The 16,817-nt window shown below is 62.2% G+C and overlaps 1 protein-coding gene across 1 annotated transcript; it reads left to right on the top strand.

The window, feature by feature from the left end:
• Positions 1-426: 426 nt before the first annotated feature.
• Positions 427-16,434, top strand: MTMR4 (myotubularin related protein 4). Its single transcript, XM_039914538.1, is given in 30 exon segments — positions 427-527; positions 1,625-1,714; positions 2,030-2,146; positions 2,376-2,458; positions 3,943-4,103; positions 4,320-4,416; positions 4,592-4,705; positions 6,088-6,284; positions 6,622-6,750; positions 7,027-7,135; positions 7,601-7,734; positions 7,737-7,795; positions 7,931-8,116; positions 8,239-8,409; positions 8,533-8,687; positions 11,672-11,682; positions 11,685-11,931; positions 12,162-12,705; positions 12,707-12,745; positions 12,747-12,779; positions 12,782-12,916; positions 12,919-13,014; positions 13,017-13,073; positions 13,076-13,116; positions 13,337-13,361; positions 13,363-13,450; positions 15,532-15,563; positions 15,565-15,605; positions 15,867-15,912; positions 15,914-16,434. Coding segments are annotated over 30 exon segments (3,420 nt in total). The 5' UTR covers positions 427-476; the 3' UTR covers positions 16,046-16,434.
• The last annotated feature ends 383 nt before the right edge of the window (positions 16,435-16,817 follow it).

The raw sequence follows: 16,817 nt of genomic DNA, 5'->3' as shown, positions 1-16,817 counted from the left end.
CTCAAACTACCCCAACCAGACCCTGGCGGCTCCTGCTCCTGCTCCTGCTCCTCCTCCTCCTCCTCCCCCCTCTCCCTACCCTCCTTCTCCTCGTCTTCCTTCCCTCCCTCTCTCCTTCTCTCCCTCCCTCCCTCCCTTCCCCGGCTGCTCCCGGCTCCTCCCTCTCCAGGCTCCTCCCTCCTCCCTCGGTCCCTGCTGCCGCCGGCCTTGGGCGGAGCCGGTCCCGGTCCCGGTCCCTCCCGCTCCATTGTGTGAGGGCCGCAGCGGGCCGGGGGCCGTCTCCGCGCCGCCCCCCGGTCCCCGGCGCTGTCCCCCTGGTGGCCCCACGACCCCGAGCCGCCCCTGGTGTCCGGGCGCCGGGATGCGGCGGGCGGGCGGGGCGGACGCTGGCGCTCAGGCTAAGGGGGCCCGCCTCCCGGGCCCCCTCCCCCCGGCCCCGCGGATCCCCGGGCCCCCCGGCCGGGCCCGCAGCCACCATGAATCTGTCGGCGCGAGGTTCCGGCTCCTGCTCCGTGCTCAGCTGCTTCGTAAGTGCCGCCCGCCCGGGGGAAGGGGGAAGGAAGGGGAGCCGGGGACCCCGACACCCGGCGGAGGGCGGAACCCTCCCGGAACCTCACAGACCCCAGGGCGGGCTCAGGTGAGGGCCCACCAGGCCCGAGATCCCCGGAGCCCCGATCCCCCCCGGGCCCAGGCCCCCATCCCCTCTTCCTCCTCCTCCTCCTCAGACCCCCGCCGCCCCCTTCCATCCACCTCCACTTCCCTCCCTCCATCACACGTTCTCTCTGACCCTGCCTGAGCTGCCCCCCCCCCCAGTCTCCTTCATCTTGTCCCCTCCTTTCTCTCCCCCTCCCCGCTAGATTACACGCACACACACACACTCCCTCTCTTTCTCTCCCCTCCGCCCCCCCCCCCCCCCCCGAAGTCCCAGCCAACCTTGTGGTGCTCTGCAGAAGCCCGGGAGGCAGACTGCAGTCAGACATCCAGTCCGCCGGCTTTGGGGGGAGGGGTGCTCTTTGAAGGCTCAGGGAGCTGACTGAGAGCCCCCCATTCCCACCCCCTCCGGAAATCCTCAACCCCTTCCCCGCCGAGGGACCCCTGGCCCGGCCCTCCGTCCATCCGTATCGTCCATCCGAGGCCTAGGGCGGGATGGGGATGGTCACACCTGGGGACCGGCAGGGAGGGAAGGAGCGGGGCACCGGGAGGGGGCTCCCCGGGCCGGCCACCCCTCGGGTTTCCGCCAAAGCCCCCGGGGCACTGGGGTGCGTCTCCCCGGCCCCCGCTCCGTCTCCCTCGCCCTCCGCCCTCTCCTCGGCCCCGTCTCCCCTCTCTCCTCGGATACCGCATCCGGCCCTCTCGTTTGCCGCCGCGTCGTCTGGCCCCGAGAATCCCGGTAGGCCGGTCCCGTCCCCCGGAAGTCCTCGTCTCCGGGGTCCCTGGGGTCCCCGGCTCCCGGCCCCGACCTCCCTCTTGCCCTTCGCGCGGCCTCCTGCGACGACCTCGGGCCGCTTCTCCTCCTTTGGCCGGGCCTCCGGGCCCCTTCTGCCGCCTCTGTGCCCGGGACCGCCTCGGTTGGGGAGGGGGTGACGCCCGGGGAGGTCGTCAGGGGCCACCGACTTCTCCGCAGGGTGAAGAGGGGCCTCCCAGCCTGGAGTACATCCAAGCCAAGGACCTGTTCCCCCCCAAGGAGCTGGTGAAGGAGGAGGAGAGTCTGCAGGTGCGAGCACGTCCGGGGCCTCCGCTTCAGGCTGGGGGAAGAAAGAGGGGCACCGGGGCGGGAGGGGAGGAAGGGCGGGGATCGGGTCATGGCCACAGCAGGCCGAGAGGGATGCCTCCGTTGCCGGGGAGATCTCTGGCACTGGAGAAGCCTAGGATCGGGCCGGGCGGGGAGGGGCGGAGCCGTGGGTGACGGGGTTGCCACGGAGAGGGTTAGCTTCCCGCCGCTCGGGTCCAGACCCCAGGGAGCGAGGCGGGGACCTGGCTGAGGCCCAACCGGGGCAGCTGTGAACCCCGGGGCCGTGTCTCTTGGTAGGTACCGTTTGCGGTGCTGCAGGGCGAGGGGGTGGAGTTCCTGGGCCGAGCGGCCGATGCCCTCATCGCCATCTCCAACTACCGCCTGCACGTCAAGTTCAAGGACTCGGTTATTAACGTGAGCCCCTCCCCCGGGTCCCTGCCCTTGCCGAGCCCCCCGGCGGCGGGCCTCCCGTCTGCCTTCCGCTAGCCCTCCTCCTCCTCCCCTGCCGGTGTCCTCTCGCCGATCGCCGTCTTCTTTCCCCGTCCCTCCCGGCTTACCACGGTGGCGAGGGCCGGCCGCGGTCCGGCGGAGGGGGCGACGGGGATGGTCGGGTGAGGTCGGAACCCCTTTCCCTTTTCCTCAGGTGCCCCTGCGGATGATTGACAGCGTGGAGAGCCGGGACATGTTCCAGCTGCACATCTCCTGCAAGGACTCCAAGGTGGTGAGGTGAGGGCCGGCTGGGCCGCGGGCATCTCCAGGAGTCCCCCAGCTTCACACGACCCGTGGGGGGCGGGAGGCCTGGGTGGCAAGAGGCCGGGGAGGGAATCCGGGGCTTCAGCCCTACCTGCCTGCTCGCCTCCTTCGCCAGACCCTTCTTCTGCAGAGGCGGGAGAGAACACCAGTCCTCACCGTGGGGGTTGAAGCCATGACAGTAATAATAAGCGTTGTGGTATTCTTTTTAAGCGCTAACTCTAGGCCAAGCATTGTTCTAAGCACTGGGGAAGACGCAAGGTCATCGGGTTGGACATGGGCCCTCTCCCACATGGGGCTCACACTCTTAATCCCGATTCTACAGATGAGGGAACTGAGGTACAGAGAAGTGAAGCGACTTGCCCGAGGTTACACAGCACACGCGTGGCAGAGCCGGGGTGAGGACCCAGATTCTCTGACTCCCAGGCCCGTGCTCGTTCCCTTAGGCCACGCTGCTTCTCGCCAGAGGATCCCCTCCTTGCCCCTCACGTCTCCCCATTCCCGTTTTAAGTCTCCCTGGGCCCGCGGGGACGGCCGGGTCCGGGGTCCTCGGCCGGCACGGCGGCTGCTGGGGGAGCGGCGGGGCCTAGGGGGTAGAGGACCCGAGTTCTAATCCTGGCTCCGCCACTCTTTTGCTGGATGACCTCGGGCAAGTCACTACACTTCTTTATGCCTCAGTTAACTTCAAAATGGGGATTCGGCACCTGTTCTCCCTCCTATTTAGAGCGCGAGCCCCACGTGGGACGTGGACTCTCTTGAGTCGGATTAATTTGTATCTTTCCCAGCGCCTGGCACAGAGCAAGCGCCTAACAAATACCATGGGGAAAAAAATGGCCCAAAACCAGCTGTGGAGCCCCCGTGCGTGCATGAGTCATAATAAAGCATGCAGTTGTGGAGGTCCCTGTGTGGCCTCTTGGATTTACAGATTCTCAGCATGCCCTCGGGATGGACGGTGGTCACGGGATAACGATTGCAGTCAGTATTTGTTAAGGGTTTACTGTGCGCTAAGCCCTGGGATCGAGGCGACGTCATCAGAGCGGACAGAATCCCTGGCACTCGGCTCACAGTCTAATAGAGCGGGCCGGGAATGGGTGAGAGCGGGAATTTAATCCACATTTTTCAGCAGAGGTCGAAAGCAGTTAAACGACTTGTCCAAGGTCCACCAAAAGGCAGGCGGCAGGGTGCCTGTGGGATGCCCTGGGCTGGCATGGCCCTGCCCCTCAAGGAAGGGCAGGTCGGGCTGGAAGCGGCCTCTCCCTCCCGGCCAGGGCTCGGATCAGGTCGGGCGGGACCCGGCTACCCAGATTTTCGGGCCTGGCGTGGCTGTAGTAGGGTTGTACGGTAGGCCTACCGCGGCCCTGCCTCCCTCTCCCCTGCTGCCCGCCTCCTTCCCTCAGTGCCCTGTTCCTGGCCCTGCCGCTCCCCCCGGCTCACCCCGGCTCCCGGCCCCTGCGTGGCAGGTGCCACTTCTCCACTTTCAAGCAGTGCCAGGAGTGGCTGTCGCGACTGAGCCGGGCCACGGCCCGGCCCGCCAAGCCCGAGGACCTGTTTGCTTTTGCCTACCATGCCTGGTGCCTGGGCCTCACCGAAGAGGACCAACACACTCATCTGTGCCAGCCAGGTAGCTCCCCCATTCTCCCCACCTGCCATCCTCCACCTGGTCTTGTCGTCCTCCAGTGGGCCTCCCTCTCTGCCTCCCGCTGCCCCTGCCCTCTGCAGTGGCTGATGGGGTGAGGTGGCCGTGTTTCTCTGCCCCACGGTGCCCCCTCCCCCCGACGGCGGTCGGCGGGTTGGGGTGGCCGGGGCTGGCTGATGGGACGGGTTGGCCGTGTTGCAGGGGAGCCAGTGCGGTGCCGGCAGGAGGCGGAGCTGGCGCGCATGGGTTTTGATCTACACAACGTCTGGAGGGTCTCCCACATAAACAGCAACTACAAGTGAGCGGGCCGGGGAGGGGAAGGGAAGGGGCCGGGGGAAGCGACTCCCTTGGTCTCGGGGAGACCCCGCTCCCGGTGGGACGGGCTCACCGGGGAAAGAGGGCGTCTCGGTGCAGGCCCCGGGGAGGCTAGGTGGGTGGGACCGCGGTTCCCCAGCAGTCGTCTCTGCTCTCAGGCTCTGCCCCAGCTACCCCCAGAAGCTCCTGGTCCCCGTGTGGATCACCGACAAGGAGCTGGAGAACGTGGCCTCCTTCCGCTCCTGGAAGAGGATTCCCGTGGTTGTGTACAGGTCAGGAGGTGGGGCCACGCGGGGTTGGGGGCGGGAGGGCACCGGGAGCAGCACCCACTCTTCGCTCATCTCCAAACCCCCCGGCCCCCCCACTGGACCACTCCCAACACCCCGTCGGTGCCTTCCCTCCCGCTCCGCGCGGCAACTCCTCACCCTTCAGACCCACCAGGTGGATCGTTCCCCTTCTGAAATGCCACCGCCTCCTCCAAGAGGCCCTCCCTGGCTGGTCTTCCACCTCTCTGATCACTTCACCCCCTGACCCGTCCCTTCCACGAGCCCTCCCCTTGGCCCATCAGCCCTCTTGGGACCTGGCCGCCCATCCTTAATTCGCGGTTTTAGCGTTGGCCCTCGATCTCCGTACCGGTCCTCCCGCCCTTGGTGCATTTGCCCATTTGTGTCTGCTCGCTCCCCCGCCGTTAGAGTGGAAGCTCCTCGAGGCCAGGGACCATGCCTCCCACCTCCGTGGTCTGGGCCTGGGAACCTAGCACAGGGCTCTGCACGGAGTGGGTAGCGAGGCGTTGCAGCTGGGGGTGATGAGGTTGATGATGATGAAGATGAGGGGCCTCCCTGGCAGGAGAGAGAAAGAGAGAGTGAGAAAGAGTGCAGAAAGTGGAGGTTTTACTTGCTGGGCTGGGAACCATTCGGCTTGGGTTCTCTTCACTCCAAAGGAAGCGGCATGCCCTGGTGGAAAGAGCACAGGCCCGGGAGTCGGAGGACCTGGGTTCTGATCCCTCTTCCGCCACTTGTCTGCTTGTGACCTTGGGCAAGTCACCTCAGTTCTCTCATCTGCAAAATGGGAAATCGATCCCTGTTCCCCATCTTGCTTAGGCCGTGAGCCTCACATGGGACCCGATTGGCTTGTTTCTAGCCCAGCGCTTAGTACGGGGCTTGGTACTTGGCACTTAACAAATACCCAGTTCTTACTAGGAGTGGGTTCGAGGGTCTCAGGCCCGGCTTCCCTCCCGGGGGCTGGTGTCGAACGAGTCGGGGGCTTCTCGTGACCCCCGGCCTGAGGTGGGCGATGTGGGTCAGCCCTAAGGCTGAATGTGGTGGGGAAGCAGTGTGACCCAGTGGATAGAGCCCGGGCCAGGGAGGCAGAAGGACCTGGGTTCTAATCCCCACTCTGCCACTTGTCTGCTGCGTGACCTCGGGCGAACCACTTCACTGGGCCTCAGTTCCCTCATCTGTAAAATGGGGATTAAAATTATGAGCCCCAGGTAGGACAGGGACTGGGTCCAACCTGATTAGCTTATATCTGCCCTAGGCGCTTAGCACAGTGCCCGGCGCATTAGAAAGCGCTTAACCAATTCCATGGGGCAATAACGCCGCGGTGGCCGGAGGGGCTGATGGGGCAGCGACCGGCCTTCCCTGTCCCGCCCCAGACATCTCCGGAACGGAGCCGCCATCGCCCGCTGCAGCCAGCCCGAGATCAGCTGGTGGGGCTGGCGCAATGCCGACGACGAGTACCTGGTCACGTCCATCGCCAAAGCCTGCGCTCTGGACCCAGGGGGCAAGGTGGCCGGAGGCTCCGCCTGCGGTGGGAACGGCGAGGGGAGCGAAGCCGGCGACACCGACTTCGGTGAGATGAGATGGGGCCGGGCTTCTCCACCCCTCCCCGCCTCCTCCCGCTTCCGTGGTCCCTGGGACCCGGCCTCGTCCCTGGGGGCGAGGAGAGAAGCGACTTCCGGCGCCCGTGCTTCCCGTCAGCCGACAGGGCGGATCCGGGCGGCTCCATCCCGGGAGGGAGCGGGAGGGAACCAAAGCGGCTGGACCCAAGGTCCTGACTGTAAGCTCGTTGTGGGCAGGCAATTGTATTGTTCTGTTGTCCTCTCCCAAGCGCTTAGTACAGCGCTCTGCACCCGGTCAGTGCTCAGTACACACCACTGACTGAATGAGCCTTCTCTGTGTGCGTTTAGACTCCTCCCTGACAGCCTGCTCGGGGGTGGAGAGCAGCAGTGGGCCCCAGAAGCTCCTGATCCTGGACGCCCGCTCCTACACTGCCGCCGTGGCCAACCGGGCCAAAGGTGGAGGCTGTGAGTGTGAAGGTAAGAATGTGGCCGCCCCGTGCCCCCATCCCCACAGCGCCCAGACACCTGACCCCGGTGGGGATCCTTTTCGCCCGGGCCGCTCTGTGGCCGTGGATGCACTGGGCCTCCCCGGGACCCAGAGCCAAGGGCGGGGTTCAGTCCTGGAGACTTCCGGGTTCCCGCCTGGTCGGAGAGGGGCTTCCCCCGGCCACCCACCGGATCCATCGCGAAGGGCTGAAGAACTTGGCCTGAGCGGCCCGGGCTGAGCCCTGCTCACCCCCGCTCTGTGCAGAGTACTACCCAACTGCGAGGTGGTGTTCATGGGCATGGCCAACATCCACTCCATCCGCAACAGTTTCCAGTACCTGCGGGCAGTCTGCAGCCAGATGCCGGATCCCAGCAAGTAGGTGCTGCCCGTCACCGTCCCCCTGGCCCCCGGCTCCCCCAACCCCCCAAAAGCCAGACTTCCGACCCCACCCCCAGTGGACAGGTAGACCAAGGTAGACCAAGTTCCGGAGCAGCGGGGTCTGACTCCCGGCATCGACGTGGCCCACCTACTCTGCGGCCTCTCAGCCGGCCGACGGACCGAAGGGTGTCGCGTTGGCGTGTCTGGACACGGTCCCCTTCGAAGAGTCCGGCCAACGGGGCTGGGGAAGAGGTGGCGGGGGAAGGGTTTTGGTCCCTAAGGGCCGGGGCCTGCTCCTTCCCGCGAGACCTTCTCTTGGGCAGGAATCGGTCCCTTCTGGGGTGGCCACTGAAAGGGGGGCGGGGAGGGCGGCTCGCTGGGATTCTCACGAGAGTGGAGGGCCCCCATGCGCTTCCCTTCCTGGGCCCCAGACCTCAGAGCCCGCTGTCTCTGTGCTCCCAGCTGGCTGTCGGCCCTGGAGAGCACCAAGTGGCTGCAGCACCTGTCGGTCATGCTGAAGGCGGCCGTGTTGGTGTCCAACGCGGTGGACGGGGAGGGCCGCCCAGTGTTGGTCCACTGTTCGGACGGCTGGGACCGCACCCCCAGATAGTGGCGCTGGCCAAGATCCTGCTGGACCCCTATTACAGGACCCTGGAGGTACCGGCCGCGGGCTCCTAGCGGGCCAGGGCGGGTGAGGGAAGGAGAGAACCACGGGGCCCCGTTGGGCTCCCGTTTCGAAATTGGCCGCCCCGCATGAGGAAAGGCAGCCTGTCTCTGTCTTTCTTCTCCCAGGGCTTCCAGGTGCTGGTGGAGTCCGACTGGCTGGATTTTGGCCACAAGTTCGGGGACCGCTGCGGCCACCAGGAGAACGCGGAGGACCAGAACGAGCAGTGCCCGGTGTTCCTGCAGTGGCTGGACTCGGTGCATCAGCTGCTGAAGCAGTTCCCCTGCCTGTTTGAGTTCAACGAAGCGTTCCTGGTAGGCCCCCGGCTTGGGGAGCCCCCTCTTGTCCCCCATGGGCGGGGGAGGGGAAGGGGGCCGGGGATCCCAGTCGTGATGCGGTTCCCCCCCCCGGCCCCTCCACAAACCGGGCCCCGCAGGTGAAGCTGGTGCAGCACACGTACTCCTGCCTGTACGGCACCTTCCTGGCCAACAACCCGTGCGAGCGAGAGATGCGCAACATCTACAAGCGGACCTGCTCCGTGTGGGCCCTCCTACGAGCCGGCAATAAGAACTTCCACAACTTCCTCTACGTGCCCGGCTCCGAGCTGGTGAGCCGGGGGCGGGGCGCTGGCTCGGCGGGGAGGGGACGGACACTGAGCCGAGAGGCTAGGCGGGAAGGAGGGAGAGGGTCTCCAGAACGGGCGATGCGAGGCCTCGGGGGGCCCCTGCAGGTCCTGCACCCCGTGTGTCACGTGCGGGCCCTCCACCTCTGGACGGCAGTGTACCTCCCGCCGTCGTCCCCGTGCACCCTCAGGGAGGAGAGCGTGGACCTCTACCTTGCCCCGGCCGCCCAGAGCCAGGAGTTCAGCGGCCGGTCCCTAGACAGGTAAGAAGGCTCCCTCTCCTCCGCTCCCACCCTCGGGGCTCCCTGCCCCTACTCTGATGCCCTTCGCAGTTGTTCGGTGTGCTCGGGGCCACTCTGCGCGCTCTCTGGCTGCAGCGACCTGGCGTGGGACTCGGGGGCGAGCTGAACCTACCCTCCCGACTTTCCGGGGAAGCCAACTCCCCATGAAGAGTCCTGAGCTTTTACCACCACTTCCCTCAGCCCTGACTCTCTGGGCTAACCGGCTTCCCGGGAAAAAGCTCCTCTGGGAAGGGGCGTGGCCCAGTGGATAGAACCTGGGGCTGGGAGTCAGGAGGACCTGGGTTCTAATCCCAGCTCCGCCACCTGTCTGTTGGGTGAATTCGGGCAGGTCACTTCACTTCTCTGGGCCTCAGTTCCCTCATCTTTAAAATGGGGATTAAGACTGTGAGCCCCATGTGGGATAGGAACTGTGTCCAATTTGATTAGGTTGTATCTACACCAGCACTTAGAATAGTGTTTCACATGTAGTAAGGGCATAACAAATACCATTATTATTATTTATCACCATTATCCCACCCTTTCCCTAAAGCCCCAGGCCTGGTCAGCTGAGAATCGCCCCCATAAAGAGCTCACAGTTTCAGGAGAGGTTGGATACTGAGCCGATTCTTGAGAGGACCGATCCTCGCTTAATCTGCGGTTTTGACTGAGCGCTCATTATGTGCAGAGCTCTGTACTGAGCGCTTGGGGAGGACAGTACACAGAATTAGCAGATGCATTCCCTGCCCAAATGAGCTTACCAGTGTAGATGGACTTGGATTTATGAACCCTGTGGATGTTTGATGTCTCACTCCCAACTCCGTAGCACTCACGTCCGTATCTTTAAATGATATAAATTATTTATTCACATCAGTGTCCATCTCCCCCACAGACCGTCAGCTCGCTAGGAGCAGGGAACATGTGTGCTAACTCTTTTGAATTGTAGTTTCCCGAGCGCTCAGTACAGCGCTCTGCATTTCGGAATCACTCAGTAAATACCGTTGATTGATCGAGAGGCTCACTCCCAAGTGATCAGATTGGGAACGGCATGGTGGGGCTTCAGAAAGTGGTGAGGCAGCGAGGTGGGGTGGGGTATACCCCCCACACACCCCTACTGGGTGTACATCTACTGACTCCCCAAATTCTCACTGAAGACCCTAAAGGCAGGTCTTTCTGCAAGGCCGGTGGGGTGGGAAGCCTGCACAGTCGGTGATGGTGGTGGGAACCGCCATGCTGGGGCTGTTCACCTCCTCGGACTCCCGGGAGGTTCCACAACCTCCGCAGGTGAAAGCGGGATGTTCCCGTTGGCCCTACAAGGGAGGTGAGGTCAGAGGGCAGCATGGCGTAGTGGATAGAGTGCGGGCTTGGGAGTCAGTAGGTCATCCCAGCTTCGCCACTTGTCTGCTTGTCTGTGTGATTTTGGACAAGTTATCTCACTTCTCTGTGCTTCAGGTACCTCATCTGTAAATGGGGATCCAGACTCTCAGTCTCACGTGGGACAGGGATCATATCCAACCCAATTTGCTTGTTTCCACCTCAGCCCTCAGTACAGTGCCTGGCACGTAGTAAGCGCGTAGCAAATACCATAATTATTAACGTTATTAGTAGAAGGCGAAACAAGTGCCTGGGTCCCCGAGAGCCAGAGGGGGGGATCACTTTCAACTCTGGCCCCCGGAATGGGCCTCCCTCCAAACCCTCGGGGTTGGGGTCGGTCGGAGCTTGGCCTCGGCCTCAGTCTCCCATGGCCCTAGTGTTTCTTTTTCTGTTCTCCAAGAGATACGAGCCCCCGCTCGGTGAAAATAGTTGGAAACGACTAAGGGACCTTGGGACCTGTTTCCTTAGCAGATCGTGATGTGATTTGTAAGTCCGAAGTCCGTCGAGGAAGGCGGGAGGCCAGTACTTACGTCAGTGGTTGGCGTGGGGAGGCCGCCCGGACCCCGGGGTCGTCCGGGAGTTAGTCCAGCTGAGTCTGGAACCCAGGAATCCTGACCTTGTTACCCGGCTCTCCCTTGATTTTTTTTTGTTGTTGTTCTTTCCTGTTATCCGCCCCTGGGGGTGCTGAGATGCCTACTCTTTTCAGTTGAAACGTCATCTAGCCGAGAGAGGCGCCCTTCCACCTTTTTTCTTAAAGAGATCCACTTATGCCCTTCTACTTTCCACTCTGCTTCCTCTTCTTTAAATCCCCTCCGTTCTCTGTGGCCACTAGTGGCTTCCCAGGCGGAGGGTGGTCCAGAACCTTGGGATCCGTTCCGTTCCCAGATTCACCCGAGGAGTGGGAGAGGAGAAGAAAGAGGTGAGTTTGGAAGGAGAACTCGAAAGAGAGCCCATGAGGAAAAAGGGATTTCTTTCCCCACCCCTTGGCTCAGCAAGCAACCAACCCCCATGTCTTTTCCCTCTACTTGTGACGCTCTGTCCCGGCAGAGGTCTCCAGCACCTCCCGAGCCAGGCAGCAAGGGTGCTCGCCCTGCCGCCCCCCACAAACCCTTCCCCCCACTCTGCAGTATGTTGTTCGGGCATCTCATTTTCTAAAAGATGGAGCTCAGTTCTGAGCCCTGGAGCGCAAATGATCCCGACAGTTTGTGCCACAGTGGGGCCAGGAATACTGTCAAACCTTCCAGCTTGACTGCCCGCTCCCCACCCACCCCAAACACACACACACACATACTCACACCCTCTCGCCCCCCCCCCCGCCCCAGGCAACCCCCATTCCCCTGACTGACAGCCCCACCATGCGGGCTTGGCGATAGGCAGGGCCCCGAGATAAAGTCCTCCATTTTGGGCCCCTGCCAAAACAGGCACCATCATCGATAGTATTTATTGAGTGCTTCCTCTGTGCCAGAGCATTGTACTAGGCAGCTTAAGTGTTGGTAGACCTCTGGCGGCCCTCTTTGCTGGGTCCGCCCCCCGGCAGTAGAGGTGGGTGGGAAGCGCCTCTCTTTCCTGACACTCAGTCCACTATCATTTGGTAGACTGCCCAAAACGAATCCGTGGATGACCTCCTTTCGGCCTGTGACACCAGTAGTCCGCTAACTCGCACCGTCAGCGACCCGTAACCGTGAATAAACCATTGTCAGGAGGCCAGAGTGACCTGGAGCCCCGGTCCAGCCAGCCAGACAGGAGCGGACCCCCCGCGGGGGACACACGGCCCCGTCGGCCCCGCCGCGACCACGCTGGAGCTGGGCCACCTTCTCCGCCGCCCGCCTGGTCGGAAGGACTTCCGGCCCGATTAAAACCCTGACGGGGACACAAGAGCTGTCCCCCGAGCTACAAGTGCTGAGCTCCGTGGCTCTCCGGCCCCCAGAGAGCGTTAGCCCGGAATCCCCAGCTCAGAGGCGGAGAAGAGATCCCGGCGTCCGCTCCAGAGCCTCCCGCCCGGACACGTCACTGAGGACTTGGATGGTCCGGGGGAGCCGCCTGAAGAGCCTTCTGGGAAGATGCTTGCCGGGCCCCCGACTGACACGGCTTCCTCGGGCCGGGCCGGGATCGGGAACCTCCCCTGAGACTCCTGGTCGGAGCCGGCCCCGGATGCCTCTGGGGAAAGCTCCGCGAGCCCTGGCGCCGGGCCAGAAGGCTCCGGATCCCGGGCCGGATGGCCGTCTGGGCCACTCGGAGGGTCGCCTGCCCCGCTCCGGGAGACCCCGCGGCGGCACCTGCCCCACCCCGAGACCCTCGGGCCCTGCCTGGTCGGGGCACCTCTCGCAGGGCCCTCCGAATGCCGGGCCGGACCCCGGGCCCCAGGAGGAAGACGTTCGGAGGCGAGAAAATGTCAGGAACGGGCCGCCGACGGAAAGCGCTCGCTTTGGGGAAAGCGCCGCCGGAACTGGGGCCGCAAGCCGGTTTCCAGAGCCAGATGAGCGAGTTTTCTTTCCTGGGATCCAACTGGGAGAGTTTCCAGGGATGGTGGCTTCGCTCCGAGCGGGGGAGGCGGCACCCCCGCCGCCTGCTTTCTTATGGCTGCTGCGGCAAGAGGTCCGGCAGCAAGCCGACGCGAACGACGGGGCCTCTGCCCCGCTGGCCAGTGGGCCCAGAGAGAAGGAGTTAAGGTCGCCCATCTGCTCTAGTCAGTCCGGTGGACACTGTGTGCCGGCCCGCTGCGGGAAAAGCAAACGAGGACGTGGCCAGCTGGGATCGCCCCAAGCCGGCGTCCGGCCCCAAAGCCGGCTGCCGGCCAGCTGCCCATTACTCCCGGGCCTCCCCTGTACCTGGATGACGAGCGGGCTGCCCGTTCCCCCCGGATGGTGATCCAGGCAGAGGGTTACGGCAGATCGAGGCGGGCTACAAGCCAGGAGGTGGAGACTTCCTCCGCCGCCAAGGTGCCGGGAGCTCCAGATGAGGCTGGACATACCGCCACCTTGCATGAAGGCCGAGGTGGCGCGCCCCGGCGGAGCCCTCCGTGGACTTACGAGGACGACTCTTGTGAGTAGCTCTCTCCTTTGGCCTCGCAGGAGCCACCGTCGCCCAGTGGCATTCCGGGCGAGACGTCGGGCCCCCCGGGTCCAGGCTTCCCCCCTCCCACCCATGGGGCGCGCCCACTTGGGTAATGCGTTCTCTTCTGGCGGGGGAGTGGAGGGGAGGTACGGGTCATAGGGCGACCCCCTCTTGATGTGCCCCCGGGCCTCTTCCTTCTCCTTTAAGACGTGTCTGAAGGAGTCGGATGCGCAGCGACGCCGAGGATTTTGGCTCCGATCCCAGCGAGGACGGCCTTTCAGAAGCAAGCTGGGAGCCCGTTGATAAGAAGAGAAACTGAGGTAGGTCTAACTCACCCACATGGGATAGGTAAATCGACCAATCTGCTTGTGTTTGCAGAGTGCTCACTGTGTGTGGAGCACTGGTACTAAGCATTTGGGAGAGTATGGTACAAACAGAGGTGGTAGACGCAATTCCTAGCCAGCCAAGAGCTTACAGTCCAGAGGGGGAGACAGATGGTAACGAAAGTAAATACATCACGGATATTGGACATGAGTGCCATTGGGGCTGAGGCGGATAAAGGAGGACATCAGGGTGACGCAGAAGGGAGAAGAGGAAACGAGCGCTTAGTCAGGGAAGACCTCTTGGAGGAGTTGTGGCGTCAGTAAGGCTTTGAAGGTAGGGAGATTGATTGTCGGATACGGAGGAGGAAGGGGTTCCAGGCCAGACGCAGGATGTGGGCGAGAAGGTCGGCGGCGAGATAGACGCGACTGAGGCACAGAGAGTAGGTTGGCACCCAGAGGAGGGAAGTGTGCGGGCTGGTTGTAGTAGGAGAGCAGCGCGGTGAGGTAGGAAGGTGATGGAGTGCTTTAAAGCCGACAGTAAAGCGTTTCTGTTAGATGCGGAGGTGGATGGAGCCAACCGCTGGAGGTTTCTTGAAGAGCGAGGAAAGTACGGATAGAATTGTTTCTGTAGAAAAGGATCCAAGCAGCAGACTGGAGTGGAGAAACACAGAAGGCTGGGAGGTTGCCAAGGGAGGCTGATAGAGTGAATCAAGCAGGAAGGATAAGTGCATGGACTAACCCCGGTAGCAGTTTGGATGGAGAGGAAAGAGCAGAATTTTAGCGATGTTGTGAAAGGTTGAACGACAGGATTCGGTGACAGCTTGAATATGTGGGTTGAATGAGAGGGAGGAGTCAAGGATAGCGCCAAGGTTATCGGCTTGTGAGACAGAAGGATGGTGATGCCAATCTACAGTGATGGGAAAATCACGTCAGGGACGGGTTTTGGGGGGAACATAAGGAGTTCTGTTCTGTTTTGGGACACGTTAAGCTTGAGGTGTACAGGAGGACATCCCAGAAGAGATGTCTTGAAGGCAGGAGGAAATGCGAGACTGCAGAGAAGGAGAGGGATCAGGGCTTGAGATGTAGATTTGGAAATCATCCACACCAGTTGAGATGGTAGGTGAAGCCATGGGAGCAAATCAGGTTTGGACACAGTCCCTGTTCACACGGGGCTCTCGCTCTCAATCCCCATTTTACAGATGAGGTAACTGAGGCACAGAGAAGTAAAGTGACTTGCCCAAGGTCACATAGACACGTGGCAGAGCCGGGATTAGAACCCATGACCTTCCTGACTTCAGGGGTCGCACACTACTCCACTGTGCCATTTTTTTCTCAACATGGCGTAGCCACTGGAGAGTGAACAGTTGAAAATGGCAGTCGGGGACGGAAGAAGGGAGGAGGGGGCAAGTGCTTTGAAAAGGTTCAGAGGGTTGGGGTTGGATGCGCAGGTGGAGGAGGTGGATTTGGAGAGAAGGCAGGAGGTCTCTTGAGGTACCTGGCTGGGAAAGGTGGGGTAGGTGAATAAGGGGGCAGGAGGAGGGAAAGGACTGGAGGGGAATGGGGGAGCTTCAGGGAGATAACCCCTGATAGTTGCAATTTCCTCAATAAAGTAGGTGGCCCAAGTCATTAGAGGCAAGAGATGGGGATGGTGGGGGGATGGGCTTTGAGGAGGGAGGTAAACATCTGGAACGACTCGCGAGGGCAGTGGGCCCTGGATGTCGATAGGATGGAGAAATAACTTTGCCGGGCAGAGAAGAGGGCAGAGGTGTAAAGCATGCAAGGAAGAAGATGAGGTGGACGAGGCTGGCCCCATGTCCAGATTTGCACCAAAAGCACTCGGGGCTCATGAGTAAAGGTCAAACACCAGTGCGCTAGGCCACCCCGAGGAAGGGACCCCGCTTCACTCAGTGGGCCAAAATCCGTGTCTTCTGTAACAGACCCCACGCTTGCACCCCCAGCAGGGGAGAGTTTCCTCCTCATGACTTCTATCCACCCTAAAGTGGACAGTCCGCTTGTTCTGACCCAAGCCTCCTGTTTCCTTGCCTCCCTTCTTTCAAGGTGACGCGTTGGGTCCCCAGACCAGCCATGGCGTCCCCACTGCTACAACTGCGGACTGTGAGTTCTGGCTGGCCAAACGGAGACACCACTGCAGGTAAAACCGAGTAGTGCCCTGGAGTCGGAGAGCAATCGATCGGCCCATCGAGTTTCTTGAGTGCTTACCGGGAGGTAGAGCGCTGCGCCAAGCGCTTGGGAGAGTACAGTAGAGCATCGCCGGGCCGGGGAGGTGTCTCTCCAGGGAAGGTCGGATTGTCCCCCCTCGAGTGGGGGTTTCCGGTTATCCCCTTTTTATTTGATTGGATGCTTTTCTTCGGTCGGACATTTTAAGACCTGTCCCGCTTTTGCCCTCTGACAGAAATTGTGGGAACGTGTTCTGCGCCGGCTGCTGCCACCTGAAGCTGCCCCATTCCCGACCAACAGCTCTACGACCCTGTCCTCGTTTGTAACGCCTGCTACGAACACATCCAGGTGTCTCGCGCCAGGGAGCTGATGAACCAACATCTGAAGAAGCCAATCGCCACAGCTTCCAGCTGAACGGCCAGAGGGGCCGACCTGTCCAGCTGCAGGAGGTGTGGAAGGATCTGCTTCAGGTGTAGTTTGCAGGTCTCGCGGTGCTGGCCCATGAACACCGGAGCTTGAAGGGCGCCATCTCGAGAATCCTCCCTGGCATCCGTCTCCGCCCGGAGAAGAGGAATTCCAACTCCGCAGGCCGCTTCCTCCACCTATGAGGCCCTCGCCTTTGGGAGCGGTCCCGTCCCAGACCTCCGGTTCTAGGGATTTAGGGGGAAGTAGGCCGACTCTGGTTTCTTTTGGCTCGGGAGTTGAAAGATGATGACGATGATGACGATTTCTCAGCTACTGCCTGGCGCAAAGTGCCCCAAACAGCCAATAGGAAGGCAGTGCGGGATCACTGAATCCAACGACCACCCCGACCCAAACCTTCTTCTCTCCCTCCCCTCTGAAGAGAGCAGGTTAAAGTACCCAAGAGAGGAGTTCTTGGCCTAGCTGAGGCGAACTCCGGCTATACTCTTGCTCTGTTGTCTGTGCATGAAGATTCAGCCCTTAGAGGCCTTCCCCGTTAGCTGGCATAGTTCTGTCTCCCTGTGGAGTCTGGTTTTGAAACGGGTCGAGCAAGCGGAGGCCCCGGGCGCTTTCTCCTCTCGGCCTCACTCGGCCAGCGCAACCGGTTGACCCCTCAGCGTGGGAATCTTATTCTGGGGGGAGCGGAGCAGAGCTCCGCCGCCCACGAGCCCCCCCAGGAAGGACCAACCGTTTTTGAGCTGTGGGCAGTGGATGCTGTCGCCCA

Source organism: Ornithorhynchus anatinus, chromosome 17 (genome assembly GCF_004115215.2).
Source record: "Ornithorhynchus anatinus isolate Pmale09 chromosome 17, mOrnAna1.pri.v4, whole genome shotgun sequence".
Lineage (NCBI taxonomy): Eukaryota > Metazoa > Chordata > Mammalia > Monotremata > Ornithorhynchidae > Ornithorhynchus > Ornithorhynchus anatinus.
Note: the sequence above shows the minus strand (reverse complement) of the source record. Positions and strands in the feature narration are given on the sequence as shown.